This window comes from Schistocerca cancellata, chromosome 2 (assembly GCF_023864275.1).
Source record: "Schistocerca cancellata isolate TAMUIC-IGC-003103 chromosome 2, iqSchCanc2.1, whole genome shotgun sequence".
NCBI classification, from domain to species: Eukaryota; Metazoa; Arthropoda; class Insecta; order Orthoptera; family Acrididae; genus Schistocerca; species Schistocerca cancellata.
Window position 1 is genome coordinate 975,071,519 of NC_064627.1, and position 17,909 is coordinate 975,089,427.

The 17,909-nt window shown below is 40.4% G+C and overlaps 1 protein-coding gene across 4 annotated transcripts in view; it reads right to left on the reverse strand.

The window, feature by feature from the left end:
- The window catches only part of LOC126162950 (L-threonine 3-dehydrogenase, mitochondrial), a 273,596-nt gene that overhangs the window by 13,520 nt on the left and 242,167 nt on the right, over positions 1-17,909 (reverse strand). The window contains exons 1-3 of one of the 4 annotated variants that reach the window (XR_007535137.1): positions 15,581-16,995; positions 14,449-14,653; positions 11,857-11,995 (exon numbers count right to left, since the gene is read on the reverse strand). Coding sequence is in view for 2 of the 4 variants with exons in the window: in XM_049919784.1 (XP_049775741.1) it covers positions 11,954-11,995; positions 15,581-16,828 (1,290 nt within the window). In the remaining 2 variants the exon portion in view is untranslated. Of the gene's footprint in view, positions 1-11,734; positions 11,996-14,448; positions 16,996-17,909 lie in introns of those variants that run through there. The other 3 variants (XR_007535136.1, XM_049919784.1, XM_049919785.1) reach the window with 3 other exon arrangements.

Sequence of the window (17,909 nt, forward strand, 5' to 3'; positions counted from 1 at the left end):
CTGCTACCACCAGAATTTGAAAGAGAGTATTCCAGTCAACATTGTCAAAAGCTTTCTCTATGTCTACAAATGCTAGAAACATAGGTTTGCCTTTCCTTAACATATTGTTGAAGATAAGTTGTAGCATCAGTGCCGCATCATGTGCATTTCTATGGAAACAAGACTGATCTTCCCAGAGATCAGCTTCTACCAATTTTTCCTTTCGCCTGTAAAGAATTCACGCTAGCAGTTTACAATCGTGACTTATTAAACTTATAGTTCGGTAATTTTCACACTGTTCAGCACCTGCTTTCTTTGGAATTGGAGTTATTGTATTCTTCTTGAAGTCTAAGGGTATTTCGCCTATCTCATACATCTTGCTCGCCAGATGGAAGGGTTTTGTCATGGCTGGCTCTCCCAAGGCTATCAGTAGTTCTAATGGAATGTTGTCTACCCCCGTGGCCTTGTTTTGACTTAGGTCTTTCAGTGCTCTGTCAAATTCTTCTCGCAGTATTAGATCTCCTATTTCATCTTCATATATGTCCCCTTCCATTTCCATAATATTGCCCTCAAGCACACTGCCCTTGTGTAGACCCTCTATATACTCCTTCTACCTTTCTACTTTCCCTTCTTTGCTTAGGATGGGTTTTCCATCTGAGCTTTTGATATTCACACAGGTGGTTCTCTTTTCTCCAAAGGTCTCTTTAATTTTCCTGTAGGCAGCATCTATCTTAACCCTAATGATATGTTTTTCTACGTCCTTACATTTATCCTCTAGCTGTTACTGCTTAGCCATTTTGCACTTTCTGTCGATCTCATTTTTGAGGCATTTGTACACCTTTTCACCTGCTTTATTTACTGCATTTTTATATTTTCACCTTTCATCAATTGAATTCAATGTCTCTTGTGTTACCCAAGGATTTCTACTAGCCTTCATCTTTTTACCTTCTTGACCCTGTGCTGCCTTCACTATTTCATCTCTCAGAACTACCCATGCTGCTTCTACTGTATTCCTTTCCCCTTCTCTTGTCAACTGTACCCTAATGCTCCCTGTGAAACTCTCTACAACCTCTGGTTCTTTCAGTTTATCCAGGTCCCATCTCCTTAACTTACTTCCTTTTTGCAGTTTCTTCAGTTTTAATCTACAATTCATTACCAATAAATTGTCAGCGTCCACATCTGCCCCTGCCCCCCATGAGCCACAGACCCTGCTGTCGGTGGAGAGACTTGAATGCCTCAGCGATACAGTTGGCCACACCGTATGTGCAACCACAACGGAGGGTATCTGTTGAGAGACCAGACAAATATGTGGTTCTAGAAGAGGAGTAGCAGCCTTTTCAGTAGTTGCAGGGCAACAGTCTGGATGATTGATTGAAGTGGCCTATCGACCAAAACAGAATTGCCGTGTTGGTAATGCAAACAGCAGAAGACAATGGGAAACTACAGCTGTAAGTTTTCCCAAGGGGATGCAGGTCTACTGTATAGTTAAATGATGATAGCAAGCTCTTGAGTAAAATATTTCGCAGGTAAAATACACTCCTGGAAATTGAAATAAGAACACCGTGAATTCATTGTCCCAGGAAGGGGAAACTTTATTGACACATTCCTGGGGTCAGATACATCACATGATCACACTGACAGAACCACAGGCACATAGACACAGGCAACAGAGTATGCACAATGTCGGCACTAGTACAGTGTATATCCACCTTTCGAAGCAATTCAGGCTGCTATTCTCCCATGGAGACGATCGTAGAGATGCTGGATGTAGTCCTGTGGAATGGCTTGCCATGCCATTTCCACCTGGCGCCTCAGTTGGACCAGCGTTCGTGCTGGACATGCAGACCGCGTGAGACGACGCTTCATCCAGTCCCAAACATGCTCAATGGGGGACAGATCCAGAGATCTTGCTGGCCAGGGTAGTTGACTTACACCTTCTAGAGCAGGTTGGGTGGCACGGGATACATGCGGACGTGCATTGTCCTGTTGGAACAGCAAGTTCCCTTGCCGGTCTAGGAATGGTAGAACGATGGGTTCGATGACGGTTTGGATGTACCGTGCACTATTCAGTGTCCCCTCGACGATCACCAGTGGTGTACGGCCAGTGTAGGAGATCGCTCCCCACACCATGATGCCGGGTGTTGGCCCTGTGTGCCTCGGTCGTATGCAGTCCTGATTGTGGCGCTCATCTGCACCACGCCAAACACGCATACGACCATCATTGGCACCAAGGCAGAAGCGACTATCATCGCTGAAGACGACACGTCTCCATTCACGCCTGTCGCGACACCACTGGAGGCGGGCTGCACGATGTTGGGGCGTGAGCGGAAGACGGCCTAACGGTGTGCGGGACCGTAGCCCAGCTTCATGGAGACGGTTGCGAATGGTCCTCGCCGATACCCCAGGAGCAACAGTGTCCCTAATTTGCTGGGAAGTGGCGGTGCGGTCCCCTACGGCACTGCATAGGATCCTACGGTCTTGGCGTGCATCCGTGCGTCGCTGCGGTCCGGTCCCAGGTCGACAGGCACGTGCACCTTCCGCCGACCACTGGCGACAACATCGATGTACTGTGGAGACCTCACGCCCCACGTGTTGAGCAATTCGGCGGTACGTCCACCCGGCCTCCCGCATGCCCACTATACGCCCTCGCTCAAAGTCCGTCAACTGCACATACGGTTCACGTCCATGCTGTTGCGGCATGCTACCAGTGTTAAAGACTGCGATGGAGCTCCGTATGCCACGGCAAACTGGCTGACACTGACTGCAGCGGTGCACAAATGCTGCGCAGCTAGCGCCATTCGCTGGCCAACACCACGGTTCCTGGTGTGTCCGCTGTGCCGTGCGTGTGATCATTGCTTGTACAGCCCTCTTGCAGTGTTCGGAGCAAGTATGGTGGGTCTGACACACCGGTGTCAATGTGTTCTTTTTTCCATTTCCAGGAGTGTAGTCCCCCATTCAGATCTCTGGGCAGGGACTACTCAGGAGGACATCATTATCAGGAGAAACGAAACTGGCATTCTATGGATTGGGGTGTGGAATGTCATATCCCTTAATTCAGCAGGTAGGTTAGGAAATTTAAAAAGGGAAATGGATAGGTTAAAGTTAGATATAGTGGGAATTAGAAGTTTGGTGCCAGGAGGACAAGACTTTTGGTCAGGTGAATACAGGGTTATAAATACAAAATCAAATATGAGTAATTCAGGAGTAGATTCAATAATGAATACAAAAGTAGGAATGCAGATAAGCTACTACAAACAGCATAGTGAATGCATTATTGTAACCAAGATAAACAAGAAGCCCACGTCTACCACAGTAGTAGAAGTTTATATGCCAACTAGCTCCGCAGATGATGAAGAGACTGAAGATATGTACGAGGGTGGTTTGAAAAGTTCTCGGAATCACCACAAGAGGTCAGTGCTAGCACAACGAATTCTTCACATGATATTCATTGGGCTGTTACCTGTGAACATGTGCCTCATCAGTGCTCTTGGAAGAGAGCTGTGGCAGTGACATGGCTCTGTTATTGTTCCTGCATAGCGATTTGCAAAGATGAAAAAAAATTGATATTTGAGCAGTGATTAAGTACTTCGTAAAGAAAGATATGAAAGCAAAGGACATTAATGCTGATTTCCAGAATACACTAGGGAACTATGCTCCTTCATATTCAACTGTTGCCAAGTGAACAAATGAATTTAAATTTGGTTGAGAGAGCTTAAATGATGATCCACGCAGTGGTCGACAAAGGTGTGTCACTACTCCAGAAATCATTGCAAAAGTGCACAAAGGATCGCCAATTGAAAGTGCATGAAATTGCTCATGCTTGCCAGATGTCATCTGAAAGGGTATATCACATTTTAAGTAAAGAATTAGAAATGAAAAAATTATCTGCAAGATGGGTGCCGCGACTCTTGACGCTGGATCAAAAACGCACGAGGATTGACATATCGGAACAATGTTTGGCCCGAAACTTCCTGGCAGATTAAAACTGTGTGCCAGACCGAGACTCGAACTTGGGACCATTGCCTTTCACGGGCAAGTGCTCTACCAACTGAGCTACCCAAGCACGACTCGTGCCCTGTCCTCACAGCTTTACTTCTGCCAGTACCTCGTCTCCTACCTTCCAAACTTTACAGAAGCTCTCCTGTAAAGTTTTAATCTGCCAGGATGTTTCATATCAGTGCACACTCCGCTGCAGAGTGAAAATCTCATTCCGGAATGTTTGGCCCGTTTTAGGAGAAATGAACAAAATTTTTTTGTGCCGGTTTGTGACCACAGATGAAACTTGGGTACACTAAAATACCTCAGAGACAAAAGAACAGTCAAAGCAGTGGAAACATGCTGATTCTCCACCACCAAAGAAAGCAAAGACAATTCCTTTGGCGGGGAAGGTCATGGCATCAGTGTTCTAGGATGCGAAGGGGATTCTGTTTGTAGATTATCTCCCCACTGGGCAAACAATTACTGGAGATTACTATGCTAACCTCCTGGACAAATTGCAACAAAATATACGCGAAACAAGGCCAGGTTTAGCAAGGAAGAAAGTCATCTTCCAGCAAGACAATGTGTGCCTGCATACATGTGGCGCCGCTGTCGCAAAATTACACAAACTAAGGTATGAATTGTTTGCCGCACCTGCCTTATTCACCTGATATGGCTCTGTCAGACTTCCATCTCTTCCTAAAACTGAAAACTTTTCTTGGTGGATGAAGATTCACTCCAAACAAAGAATTGATAGCTGGAATTGACAACTATTTAGCAGGCCTGGAGGAAACTCATTTTCGAGATGGGATCAAGGCACTGGAATATCATTGGACCAAATGCATTAATTTACAAGGAGACTACATTGAAAAATAAAAAAACAGTTTCAGTGATGTAACTACTATTTTTAATTCAGTTCTGAGAACTTTTCAAACCACCCTCATATTATGAGATTAAAGGAATTATTCAGATAGTTAAGGAAGACAAAAATTGAATAGTCACAGGGGACTGGAATTCGATAGCAGGAAAAGGAAGAGAAGGAAAAGTAGTAGGTGGATATGGACTGAGAGTAAGGAAAGTGGAAGCCACCTGGTAGAATTTTGAACAGAGCATAACTTAATCATAGCTCACATCTGTTTAAGAATCACGAAGAGGCCTGGAGATACCGAAAGGTTTCAGATAGATTATATAATAAGATGGAGATATAGGAACCAGGTTTATACTGTAAGTTTGCATAGTACTTAAGTCATATCCATCCTCCCACCTAAAAATGGGATACTGTGACTCATCATAAGATCAATCTGTTTTGGTGGCACATACAGTTTTGCTACTCTGCCCCCTGAGAAATTGTATCATGCATACTACATTCTTCTCCAACTATAACAAACATTTCTTCATTGATGGTGAGAGTGTTGTAGCATCTGATGTGTTACCTGATTGGTGTTTCTTTGACTATTGTAAGGATTGTGTAATTATCTGCCAGCAAGTGATAAATTTATCTTTTTAACAATTTTATTAAGGCGTTGCAAAGTTGATGTAAAATGATATGTGGTGCTTGGATTCACATGGCATCACTGGTCAACTTGCACATCATTGTCACCCATGAAGTAGGTTTGTAAAAATTTATGTTCAGCATCGGAAATCAGAAGTGATTGTATGTGTCATGTACCCAACATTGGCCTACAGGTATTGGCAACCCCTCAGACACTGAAGTATCATTGGGTTGCATATGTACAAGGTGTTGCCATCCTGGACTGTGTAGATCACAAGAAAGACAGCAGACAGCAGGACAAGTGCCACTGGAGGTCCTCTGTGGTGGGGACCCACTTCCTCTGCTGTGTCATGTGTGTGGAACTGGATCGGCAGTATAGGGTGGAGCAAGCCAACATGTCAGCAGTTCGCTCCACCACAGCTCTGGGCCAATTCATGCACCAGTCTTTGCAGCCCATTGATAAGAGCCCGGTCAGAATCCACCGCAGCAGGACCTACAACTTTCCAGCAATAGCCAGAGACAAATCTGTCAGCCAAGTACGCTGAATGATCAACGCCTGTTGTTAAGGATTATCTGTGGTGTAGTCTTCATGTCCCACTGTGTGTTCCAGACATATGCCTGTTACTGTCTGAGAAGTTTCATTATTTTTTATTGAGAAGAGTTTTTCCTTTGTTATTAAATCTCTATACTGTGGTCATAATAAACCCTTGTTCTTGTTTACTTTGTCTTATTACTTTTTATCTAGCAACTCCTCATTCGAGATCTAGCACTATGCAACGTGTAACGGAACTGAAATGATGGTGGGCTGACAGTAATTTGGAGCCCGCACGTCGGAAACGGGCGCGCTTGTGTGAGACTGCCAGGGAGTGCACCCTGATGCCATCTATTGGCGAAAGTGGGAATTAGCGCTACCTGTCAGACAATGCACTAAGCTCTCGGAGTCAAATGTATTCTTTTTCTTGGTAATTATAAGTTATTACTGTATAATTTAATGTTGTAAAGCGCTAGTAGTAAATCATTATGACTGGTATGAACTCCAGGGTAATAAATATAAATATTCTTAAATACTAAATGATTTCGGTGAAAAGGTGGTAGGGGAACGCCCCCACTCTTGGTGATACGAGCGTAGCTAGAGGTAGCTGGAGACACAGGGACTGAACAATGGAATGGCCTGGGGAGTGTTGACGTGATCGGACGTGCGTAACTGTGCTCACGCAAAAGTGATTGTGCAACAGAGAAGAGGCGAATATCGTCGCCGTTTTTGGAGTGAAACGCGACGAATGGTTGTTGAAGCCGCCTCTATGCCACTGGGGCTGATTGTAAGAGTTCCTGCACCCAGATTTTATGGCGGACGTGCAGTAGCTTATACGAGTGCTACAGCTCGTAGTTCCAGCCGCCATTAAGGGCATGAGGCGTGAAGAGCTGCGTTAGCCACATGCATCTCACCACCAGCACCGACACGTCTACCCAAGGCAAGACTGCTTACAATTGTTAAGTCGAACTTTGTATACATGTAAAAGGAGAATACCAGTTTTCTTATATGCAAGTGCAGAGGACAGAACTTTGTATACATGTAAAAGGAGAATACCAGTTTTCTTATATGCAAGTGCAGAGGACAGAATATAGTAATGAGTAAAATTACGACGCATGTTGTTCATTGTAAAGTGTAGTAACCTCAAACATAGTATAGTGAAATCAGACTGAGGCCACCATCGCCTCTTTCATTTACAATTCTTTTGGTTGTAGAATACTTTAGCGTATAAGAATGTTGAAAAGAGCAATGGTCACACCAGAATGAGTCGCCTATTTATAGTTACTTAAATTTTTCTGAGTAACCTTTCAAGTAAAGTCACTTAACTAATTCTGTATCAATTGTCCAAAGAGTAATATCCAAAATCATTAAATAAGTTGAAGGATAGAAGTTTGTTAACCCAAGTTGCATAAACTGTCTTGGTAGTAATTACCAAGCCAACTCACAGAAATTGAGAGAGTATTTGCTTTGTAGAATCATCTAGAATGATCAGAAATAGTAATATTCAGAATTAAGTTCAAATTCAACTCAAGCCATTTCACTTTGAAACGAGCCAAAAATTGATTTATTCTTTTGCTCCTTCAGAGCTGGCGACCGTAGTTATAAGTATTTTCAGGAGGATTCGACAGTAAGTCTGCTGCTCTCGTCGTGCTGATAGGATTATCCACTGCTGCTAGCAGTGGTGATTGGATACATAAGCTCACTACCAAGTTAAGCGGGTCAGGTAGGCAGTGTTACCGAGTGAACTGTAGGGCACTGTAGGCCGTGGATCGAACCCGTTCAATCATCACAGCTCTTAGGGAAATAGTCCGGTTAGGAGTGTACTAATCATTAGGTAAATACTGGCTAGTAACGGTCAAAAATGTATATGCAAGTGAATTTAGCAAGGTCCACGTAGCACCTAGTTAATGTGGTGCAATGGCGAGGGTAGGAGTGGAGTAAAAGTGAGCTGAGCTTGTGGCAGCTGTGCTGTATTCAAATATTAACAACATGAATTCACTACTACCTGTTACCATTAGGACTGAGCTATTTACAGTTAAAATACGTAGCAGTAAGCGCAAAGGCGTGACAGCTACAAGTCCGTATTGGTTTTATACATACGGAATTAGGAAGTGGGTCATTCCGTCAGTGGAGGGGGTCAGTTGAGAACATACCCCATTTACTGATGGAAAGATTCGGCGGTTCGGTCACAAACGATATATTTAGGAGGAGGAGATTAGTGTTTAAGAACCCCAAGACAATGAGATGGTGCACAAGCTCGGATTAGGAAAGGATGTGGAAGAAAATTGGCCGCGCCCTTTCAAAGGAAACATTCTGGCCTTTGCCTGAAGCAATTTAGGGAAATCATGGATAATCTAAATCAGGTTGGCCGAACGCAGGTTTTAACTGTCATCCTCCTGAATGTGAGTCCAATGTGCTAACCACTGCACCACCTCAATCGATGCAATAATATATTTGTCACTGAATTTTGACAGTTGGCACATATTAATTGTGGAATACGTTACCAGCTCAAAAGAATGTCATTTGAAATGCCCAATCGTATCTGCAAATGTTATGTAAAAACTTCTTCAAATCTACTCGATTTTCCTGAATGCATTGATCACAGGGGTTCAGATGGTGGTGCAAGTCAGAACACTAAGTCTGCAATTTGCACAGTACATTCCTGGTGTTTCATTGTTGTTCTTTCATGCACCACAATGCTCAACACCTTATCCATTTTGCCAATGTTTATGCTTTTAGTTGTAATTGACATTGTACTGAAATGCACCAATATTCTAGTCTGTTTACATTGTTTGTCAAGATCAAATTGTTTATAAATGTTCTGCTTTCACTCTTTCTGTCTGGTGCTCTTTTGATTCCAATGTGTGCGATTGAGTTGCTGGTAAATGTACTGCTTTGACTCTTACTGTTTGTAACTTTTCTGATTCCGATGCATGTGATTGAGCAACTCCTAAACTATCTGCTTCATTGCTTCTCGTCATTCCTCGCTTGTTTGAGAAGCTTTTAAGCATTTCATTTCGTGCTCTGCTTGTAGATCTACCAACTGATGCATGTTTAGGGGGGTGTAATTATTTTAACAGAGAAAGGAACAACAACTGCAAGCTAAGCAACATATTGTTAATTAATTTAGAAGAGTACTTTTTAATGTTTTTAAATGAACAATGTCACTTAACCAATTTAAAACAATGTTTATACAATTAAAATTAATGAATATTACTCTTGGCCAAAGTAAGGCTTGACCTGTTTCACTGAAAGTAAGAATAGCGTAAGATATTACAGAAGGTGAACAAACAAATAAATATTCATTTATATATATTAGATATGACTAGTGCTGAACCTTGGCAAAGCACTTCAGGCTACAAATGTAACATATGTATTAAAGAGACTGCCTACACTATGCTTGTCCATCCTTTTTAGGAGTACTGACGTGTGGTCTGGGATCCTTACCAGACAGGATTAACAGAGTACACCAAGGAAGTTCAACAAAGAGCAGCACATTTTGTATTATCGCGAAATAGGGGCATGTGTCATGGACATGATACAAGATTTGGGATGACACCGTTAAAAGAATGGCATTTTTCATTGCAGCAGAATCTTCTCACAAAATTTCAGTCACCAACTTTCTCCTCCGAATGCAAAAATATTTTGTTGACGCCAACCAAGGGAGAAACAATCATCATTATAAAATAAGGTAAATCAGAGTCCATATGGAAAGATATAGGTGTTCGTTTTTTCTGCACTCTGTTTAAGAGTGGGACAATTGAGAATTATTGTGGAGGTGGTTCGATAAACCCTCTGCCAGGCACTTAAGTGTGATTTGCACAGAGTATCCATGTAGATGTAGACGTTATGCTCACAGCAGTCTGAGACAGGCTTAACTGATTCTGAGAGTCAGAACCTGGACTTGAAATGGCTTGTTCGTATGCTGATAAAATGGTAGCAAAGCCATGTCGCAATTCAATATTGTTATTTTGGCAGACATTGGCTCACCACGGCATCTGAAGTGCGGGTTGATGAATATCTCATACATATTTGTTCCCAACAAAGCTATCTGTCAAGTTACCCAAGAATAACAACAACAAAATGGCATAAAACTCAAGATTAGGCTACTATGGGATCTACCCTGGTTAATTCCCTTAACCCTCTGTCGTGTTAGTTAAGGACATAATGCCTACTTATTAAGAGTCACCTATTGCACACACATTTACAGGAAGAGTAAACAGGTGCAAATATCACATTATGGAAGCAATACAGTCAGTCTGGAGGGGGTTATTTGCTGTTCATTGACAGGGCAGTTGTTGCCAGGTAAGAAAGGAGGAAACAAGGTCTGCTACAATTCTCTTCATCGAAAGGAACCGAGATAAGTAGTTTATGCAAACTTGAAGGCTCAAAAGCATCTTTGTAATGCTATTCAGCAGTCCAATACAATCCAACTGCTACACAGTACTGCACAACTGAAGAATCCATTTAGAGAAAAAACAGTAATTCTCTGTCTTTGCTCTCCGACTCATTTATACTATTATTTACATGAAATTGATTCCCCATTTATTTTCCTTGATTTAAGAAGACAGAAAACTGCTTCCTACGTGTCCCACACCATTGCGTCTACTTAATACCAAAGATGCGTAACATACCACTCACAGATGACAATACTATGAAAAGAATAGATTGCTATGCAACATATAGCTGAGATGTTGGGTCACAGACAGGCACAACAAAAAGACTAATAAACACACAAGCTTTCAGTTAGAAGGCCTTCTTCTGAACATCAAAAGAGAATATGCAATTGATTAGGAGGACAGGCATATTCAAGTGAATGTCTACAGTTCAGAACAATTGCTCTATCTGATAACTAATGTAGTTCAAAAACACAATGAAAAAGAAATCTGAGACACTGTTGTAGGTTCCATAATAAGAATCCCAATTGTCAACGAGTTGAAGTATGCACAATTGTTATATGCTTTGTATTGGATAATGTTCCCTGCAATATCAAATGGCATAACAGTTTTCTATTCGGTCTTGCCAACAGTGCAGTGATCATGTAGGTATAAAATAATAATGAGACTCATTTAAATCTAGGCATACATCTGCGTGTAACAATCATCAGCTATACTTGCTGAATTTCATGAATTGATGAGATAGACAAAATAGGCACTGTGCTGTCAGTGGATTTCCTGGAGTGACGACTGTTCATAAGCGTCTTGGGCATCATGTACAGCTAGTAAAATTTTATGGTTATTCCTTGAAGGAGCTGCTTATTGTCATCAGTCAGGAATACATTGTGCTAGCGAACAACAATCCATGGAGTCACCTGATGATATTACGACTCCATGTAATACGTTCATTCTTAAGAGTGGAGGAAATATTTAGCAAATTTTATGTATGGTAGGAGAGCCTAATATATAGCCACTTACAGATAAAGCAAGTGATTGCAAAAAGAACAATATATCCTGAGCCCTCATTCAAAACACTAAACTAAGCCGCCACCATATTGTCTTCCACTTCTTTAACTTCTTATAAGTTAGTTTCCTTTCTTTCTAATCAAATAATGCCATGTCTTCACAGAATTTAAAATTGTGGTCTTTGGTTTCTCAAACACAAAGTTTAGTATCTACTCTTATTTTAGGCTCAAGTGCAATTCCTGTTAACAGTTAATATGAATCTAAGTTATGTCATTTTATCAAAGACATAATTTCATGCGAACTACTGATAGCACAAATAAACTATGAGAAAAATAAATGTTGTCCCCATACCTGTTGTGCCACCTCCAGGGGGATCACTTGAAATTACACCAGGAAAACGAAGACATCTGAAATCCAAACCAAACCGATGATGATAGTATTCTCCAAGAAGTTCAGCATGAACTTTTGACACACCATATATCGTCTTTGGTCGTTGTATAGTCACATTTGGAGTAGGTAAGCGAGGTGATTCTGGACCAAAAGCACCAATAGTGCTTGGAACAAACAGCTTCAATTTGTACTGTTTTGCCAGTTCAATGACATTGTGTACACCTGTTAGTAAGAAATGATGTTATTCAGTATTTAATTTGTCAAAATTAAACTAGGAATAAATTTACTGCTATTCATTTGACATAATGACAAGTGGGTGCTGCGATAGTTTTCAAATTAACACTGCAAATAATTTTGTTCACCAGTTCTTTTAACACTATGGTGTGGAATCTACTAACTGAAACCATACCCCCAGAATTTTAACTAAAGTTCAGAATGATGTCACATATTTAATACACTACACTGCACTAACAAGCAAAAATGATTATCACAAAGAAAACCTGTGGAAGGTTCTTCTGAATACAAAATGTTCACCTAAGGCTGAATGTAAGTGACAAACAACAAAGGAAAGAATGCTTGAACATGGCATGCTGAAAAAGGTGGCAAGCATTGGGAAGTATTGTAACTCTACAAAAATGTCAGCAGATGAAACTAAATTGACAACTAGTTCTACCCCTAGTCTACTACAGCACTCTGTTCTTCTAGATAGCCAAGTCTTGTCCTCACAGAACTTAAAAATGAGTTCTTTACATTCAGAAGCAAGCAAAGGACTGGAGTGTTATAAGAAATTACTATGCAGTACAGAAATACAGTATGTAAACTAAGTGATGGAAAGTTGTAATTTACATGTTCAGGGAAGCTCAAAACAGATACTGTATAAATAAGCAACTTCAGTACATATTTTGTTATAGAATCCTATAATATATACCCTAAGAGACAAGTTGCAGGTCAAGATGAACATAGAATTTCTGTGTGGAAGCAAAAATAGGAGAGCAGAAAATCAATGAGAAGTGAAGCAACAAAGGACACACTACAGCAGTAAGATGCCCAATTTGAGAGGTGGGAAAATATCAATTAAAAGTAAAGTTTAAGAACTTCAATTTAATACGTGTTCATAATCCATTGAAGACAATATACTTGTCACAGTTTGTGAGCCACGACCCTCGGAAGGTAAAAATATGCAATGCACAATATTATACAGGGTTTGAGGTAGGAACATCCTGACTTTGACATATTTGTGGAATTAATACCCAATTACTGTGTCACTCATCAACTTTTCATTAAATTAATAATTATTTCACCTTCGTTGGCCACTTGGATGCAGCAAAAGTACAGCTTTCTTGGATTACAATGACTGCCTGTCTCTGTAATTCAGATACACATATGGCATCTTTACTCTCATAATGAGCCAGTTCTTTCTTTATTTCCTTTATAAAATTTCCTTGCTTCTTCTCCTGATTACCGGCTATATTTCTTGTTGGAGATCACCAGTCTGACCACCAACACCACCACCTTCATCGTACTTCCATTCACACTAAATGAAATAACAAATAGCAGTGGCTTCATTTGTTAAGAATGCCTCTCTTATAGTCCCAGAATTACAAGAGCAGTGATTTGCTTTGGTGCATTCACCACAACAGTAGTCTTATGAGTGCTTTTGCTCCTCAATTTCTGGTAGTTTCTGTTCCGAGTGTTGAGGTACTACTTGGCTCCCTCTACATCCCTGGAGGCACTTCCTTATTATGGGTTCTACAGGACTGACATAGCAAAAATAACAAGAATACTTTTAACAATGGAAAGTCCAGGCTGGAATATAACAATATTATGAAAAGGAAAGTTGTTATTCGCCATATAGCAGAGACGCTGAGTCACAGACAGGCACAACAAAGAGACTGTCACAAATAAAACTTTCAGTCAGCAAGGCCTTCATCAAAAATAGACGACAGACTGCTACTGGCAATGTGGCTTCTGTTGCCTGAGACTGCAGTCGTGTGTGTGAGTTGCATTTGCGTGAGTGTATGTGTCTTTTGTCTATTTTTGACAAAGGCCTTACTGACCGAAAGCTTTATTTGTGACAGTCCTATTGTTGTGCCCATCTGTGACTCAAGAATATTTTACTGTGTATAAACTTTGTACATTTTTTAACTTTTTCAATATCCTATTTTATGAGGCAGAGATTGGGGATCAGACCATTATTTACCAAAACGAGAGTGGAAAACTGCCTGAAAACCACACTCGAGCTGGTCAGCATACCAGACAAACAGATGTTAGTCCACTGCATGGATCTGAACCTGGTGTGGCTCACTACCCAGTTTCACATGCTAGCATGCTGCATGTTAAGCTGTATGTGTAGCATTTGGGCTATAAGACTATAGAAACATAATGATTAACTCACCTGGTCCAGTGCAGCACAAAATGAAGTAGTTGAGACAGACTCATACAAGAACCAATTTGTGTAGGCTAATATATGTTAAAATAAAAATGAAAATTCACAGTATGGTAAAACTGAAATGTTCCAAGAAATCTAATAACATCAAGTAACTACAGGTAAGGAGCCTTACAGTTAAGCACATGCAATTTCAGCAACACTTATGATGCTTTCTAAATATTTATTATGTGTTCAGGTTAATCAGGCGGAAAGACACAATTGTGTCTCGTAAAACATGCATACTCACATTGATCATCAGCTGAGCTCAATTTCAGGTGAACTGCACAGCTGATAGCAGTTAAGGGGCTTGATGTACAGTGGACTCACTATTAGTCACACAAAGTGCACTTAAAAATTACTTTTTGTTGTGAGGTATGTCTGTAGATAACAGCCTACATCACACTTTTTCCAGCATGTACACATTTTACTGCATCCTACTAATTCATCACTTACTGAAAGTGATACAAATAAAAAAATAAAAAAAAGAACAATGAAGCGATTAATCTAAGAGTCTATGAGAAAGCCAACAGTATGGCTAAACTTTACAAGGGGACTATCTACAGCAAAAGTACTACCATTCTGTTTCTGCCTCCATGAACCTGTCCAGCCAACAGAAGCTTTGCGTGCCTCATTATTAAAAGTCATTTTACATTGGTATTCAATCAAAACATCCTTAACCATTATCTCAGATCTCTTCAATGTATGGCACATACTACTATAGACGATGATTCATGAGACCAAGAGGCTGGTACCCTCTCTTATTTCCATCTAATGATGACAAAACAGCATTACAACCCTGTATGCTATAATATTTGTCTTCAAGCCCAAACATAAGACCGTGAAGGAGAAACACCAAATGCCATGACAATATGTCTAACACATACTTTATGGTTTGTGTATGGACCTTTTATGGATGATTTAGTCCATAAAGACACTGCTCCTATTATAATGTAATAATCAATGTACCAGAATAGTGCAACAGCACTATTATAATAAAATTCATCATGTCAGGAAAAATTTCATAATATAGTCAACACACATTTTTTAGCAACATTAAACATCTAAAAAACACAGAAACATCTATGTACTGCATTTTGAAGTGTGCCGAGTAATAGGTGCAGGATCAAAATTATATCTCAAATCACATCAACTGACACTACAAAATTCCCACGAGTCCAAATTCCATTCCATTGACAGTGACTGCAGTCAATGTAAACTGCAGTCAACTTTTTATTTTACTCGTGTACAGTCCACAAATCTACCAATGGTCCAACTACAGCAGTTTTGCCCATTCTTCTAATTGTCTCTTTCAGTTTCTCTATCGTATAGTAAGGATCTACATTAATGTTGAACATTGTGTAAAGTTCTAAAGAACTTACATCATTAACTGTTGAAGAACATTCTCCTCTCGTACCAATTCTAATAATTGTAGGAAGTGACTCAGATTTACGCAGCAACCTTTCATATCCAATAAGTGGTAGTGCCATACTTGAACTGTAACAAAATCTATCAATGCTGTGGTATGTCTGGATAACAAAATACAATAAACTGTATATGTCAGTGTTGGGCATCTGACTAATCAGCAGTAACTCATGATCTTTCTCTGATGTTAAAGGGGCAATTGCCACAGCTTTACCAAAAAATGCTGCTAGTCCTAATCTGTCATGAACCTCCACTAAATCTTGCCAATAATTGCGACTTGTTTCCGATATATATTGATTGGAAACACGTAACTGTGCATTTAATGCTCCACGGTAAAGTTCATCTCCAAGTATTCCATGTACATGAACATGCACCTGGCTGGCTCCTGCAGCAGGGAACGTATCCCAAAAGAGGACTGGAAAGCGAGCATTTCTATCAATTGAAGCGACTGTGCCAAACCACTGCAATGAAGTGTTAAAGAGATCAACAAACTCTTGAATAGTGATTTCTAATATACTATGTTTATCTGGGATGAAAAGTCCGTGCCATTTATCAATCTTAAACGTGTTCGCAGCACTTCTTGATGATTTCCCTTGAACGCGCCCAAATATTTCCCCAGCAGTCATAATCGCTGCATTACAAAAGTCGCACCCTGGCAGTGTCTGATTTATAAGTTCTTCTATGTATAGTTTCGGAGGTTTCTGGGGCTTTGCTGTAGGTCTCTTCGCCCTTAACGGATTATATGCTGTAAGTTTGTGGCTATATTTATGATACACATGGGTGACTTTTTGTCGTTTAACTTCTTCGAACAGTTTTGGATCATATCCTAGCCACTCATGGACTTTGTTTGCAAACTTTGGATGGAAATATATCTTTCCTTCTCTTATATCTACTCTGTAAATTTTGTCAAATTTCTCAAAACTTGCTTTACATTTACTGTTCTTAGATGAACGCCATAATAAAACATTTTTATACAGATGCTCGATTCCGTATCTAATATTGTTCCTAAAGCAATCGTCAGTATGATGAATCGAAGCATGCACGACAAAATCATATTTATCGTCAGCGTTACGCTGAACTACAGAAGACCGGACGTCGTGGTCATCTTCATCACTGTTATATAGAACAAGTACGCCTGCCACTGTCATTATCATTGCCAAAAAAACGACGTTCCTCCTAATGTTCCACCGGCACAACGACTGCATGGCAAGTTTAGAGTTGTATCACCGAGAAAACAAATGTTCAAATCACTGCACTATGTGCACGAACAACAAACATATGGTATATGCTGTAGCACGTTCGACAACTGTCAATGAGAGTAATAAAAATAGTATATTTATACTACTATTGATTCTTTATTTATTCTTCATCCACTCACACTCTACGAAACGTATGAAAATGATATTAACGATTAACGCTTCAAACTGACAAATTTATTTTCACTGACCACACTACGACACAGCGAGAAGTCGCGTACAGTAGAAACCAATGACGCAGGTTGTCAGATGGGATGTTATTGGACCTGCGCCAGAGCGGGCTGTTCGATTACAGCCCACGTCACGTCGGAGGGCGCTTCCGCGCATAGGGGCGGAGCGATGGCAAACGTGGAGGGGATGAGGTCTGCGCATGCATGGCGGCAGAGAGCGGGCAAACAAAGTACTCGTTATGTATGTTTTTGGATAGGGTCCGCCTTTAGCAAAACACATTTTTGTTTTTTAACCCAAGCATGTTTCACTGCAGTTGTAGCATCTTCCGTGGGCTTTTATTTTCCATCTGTTAAAGAGTGTTCTTTTCTGTTTGTATACATGTAGCTATTAGTTTTTAAATCGTAATTACAAATATTTGAAAAAAAAATCACATAAATTACGAATTCATACTTTTTACCACATGGTGTAGTTTTTCTGATGTGTTGTGTTTCTACAGTAACCGTTTTTTTTGCACAGTTTGTCATCTGCAACCACATGACATAGCTCCATTCAGTATATCTAATCAGACTTTCAAAGCAGCCCGTTCAATTAACAATATAAATATTGCAAACTTTAGGGAAAGCCTACAGCAGCTAGACTGGGATGAAGTGTATACGGAAGCCGATGCAAACTTGAAATATAACTTATTTCACGATAGATTTTTAAGGGTATTTGAAAATTGTTTTCCCAAGAAAATAGTTAAACATAATTCCAAGAAAACATATAAAAAAAACCTTGGCTAACTAAAGGAATAAGAATATCTTGCAACCGTAGAAGAGAACTGTATCTAACAGCAAGAGGGAGTACTAACCCCGAAATT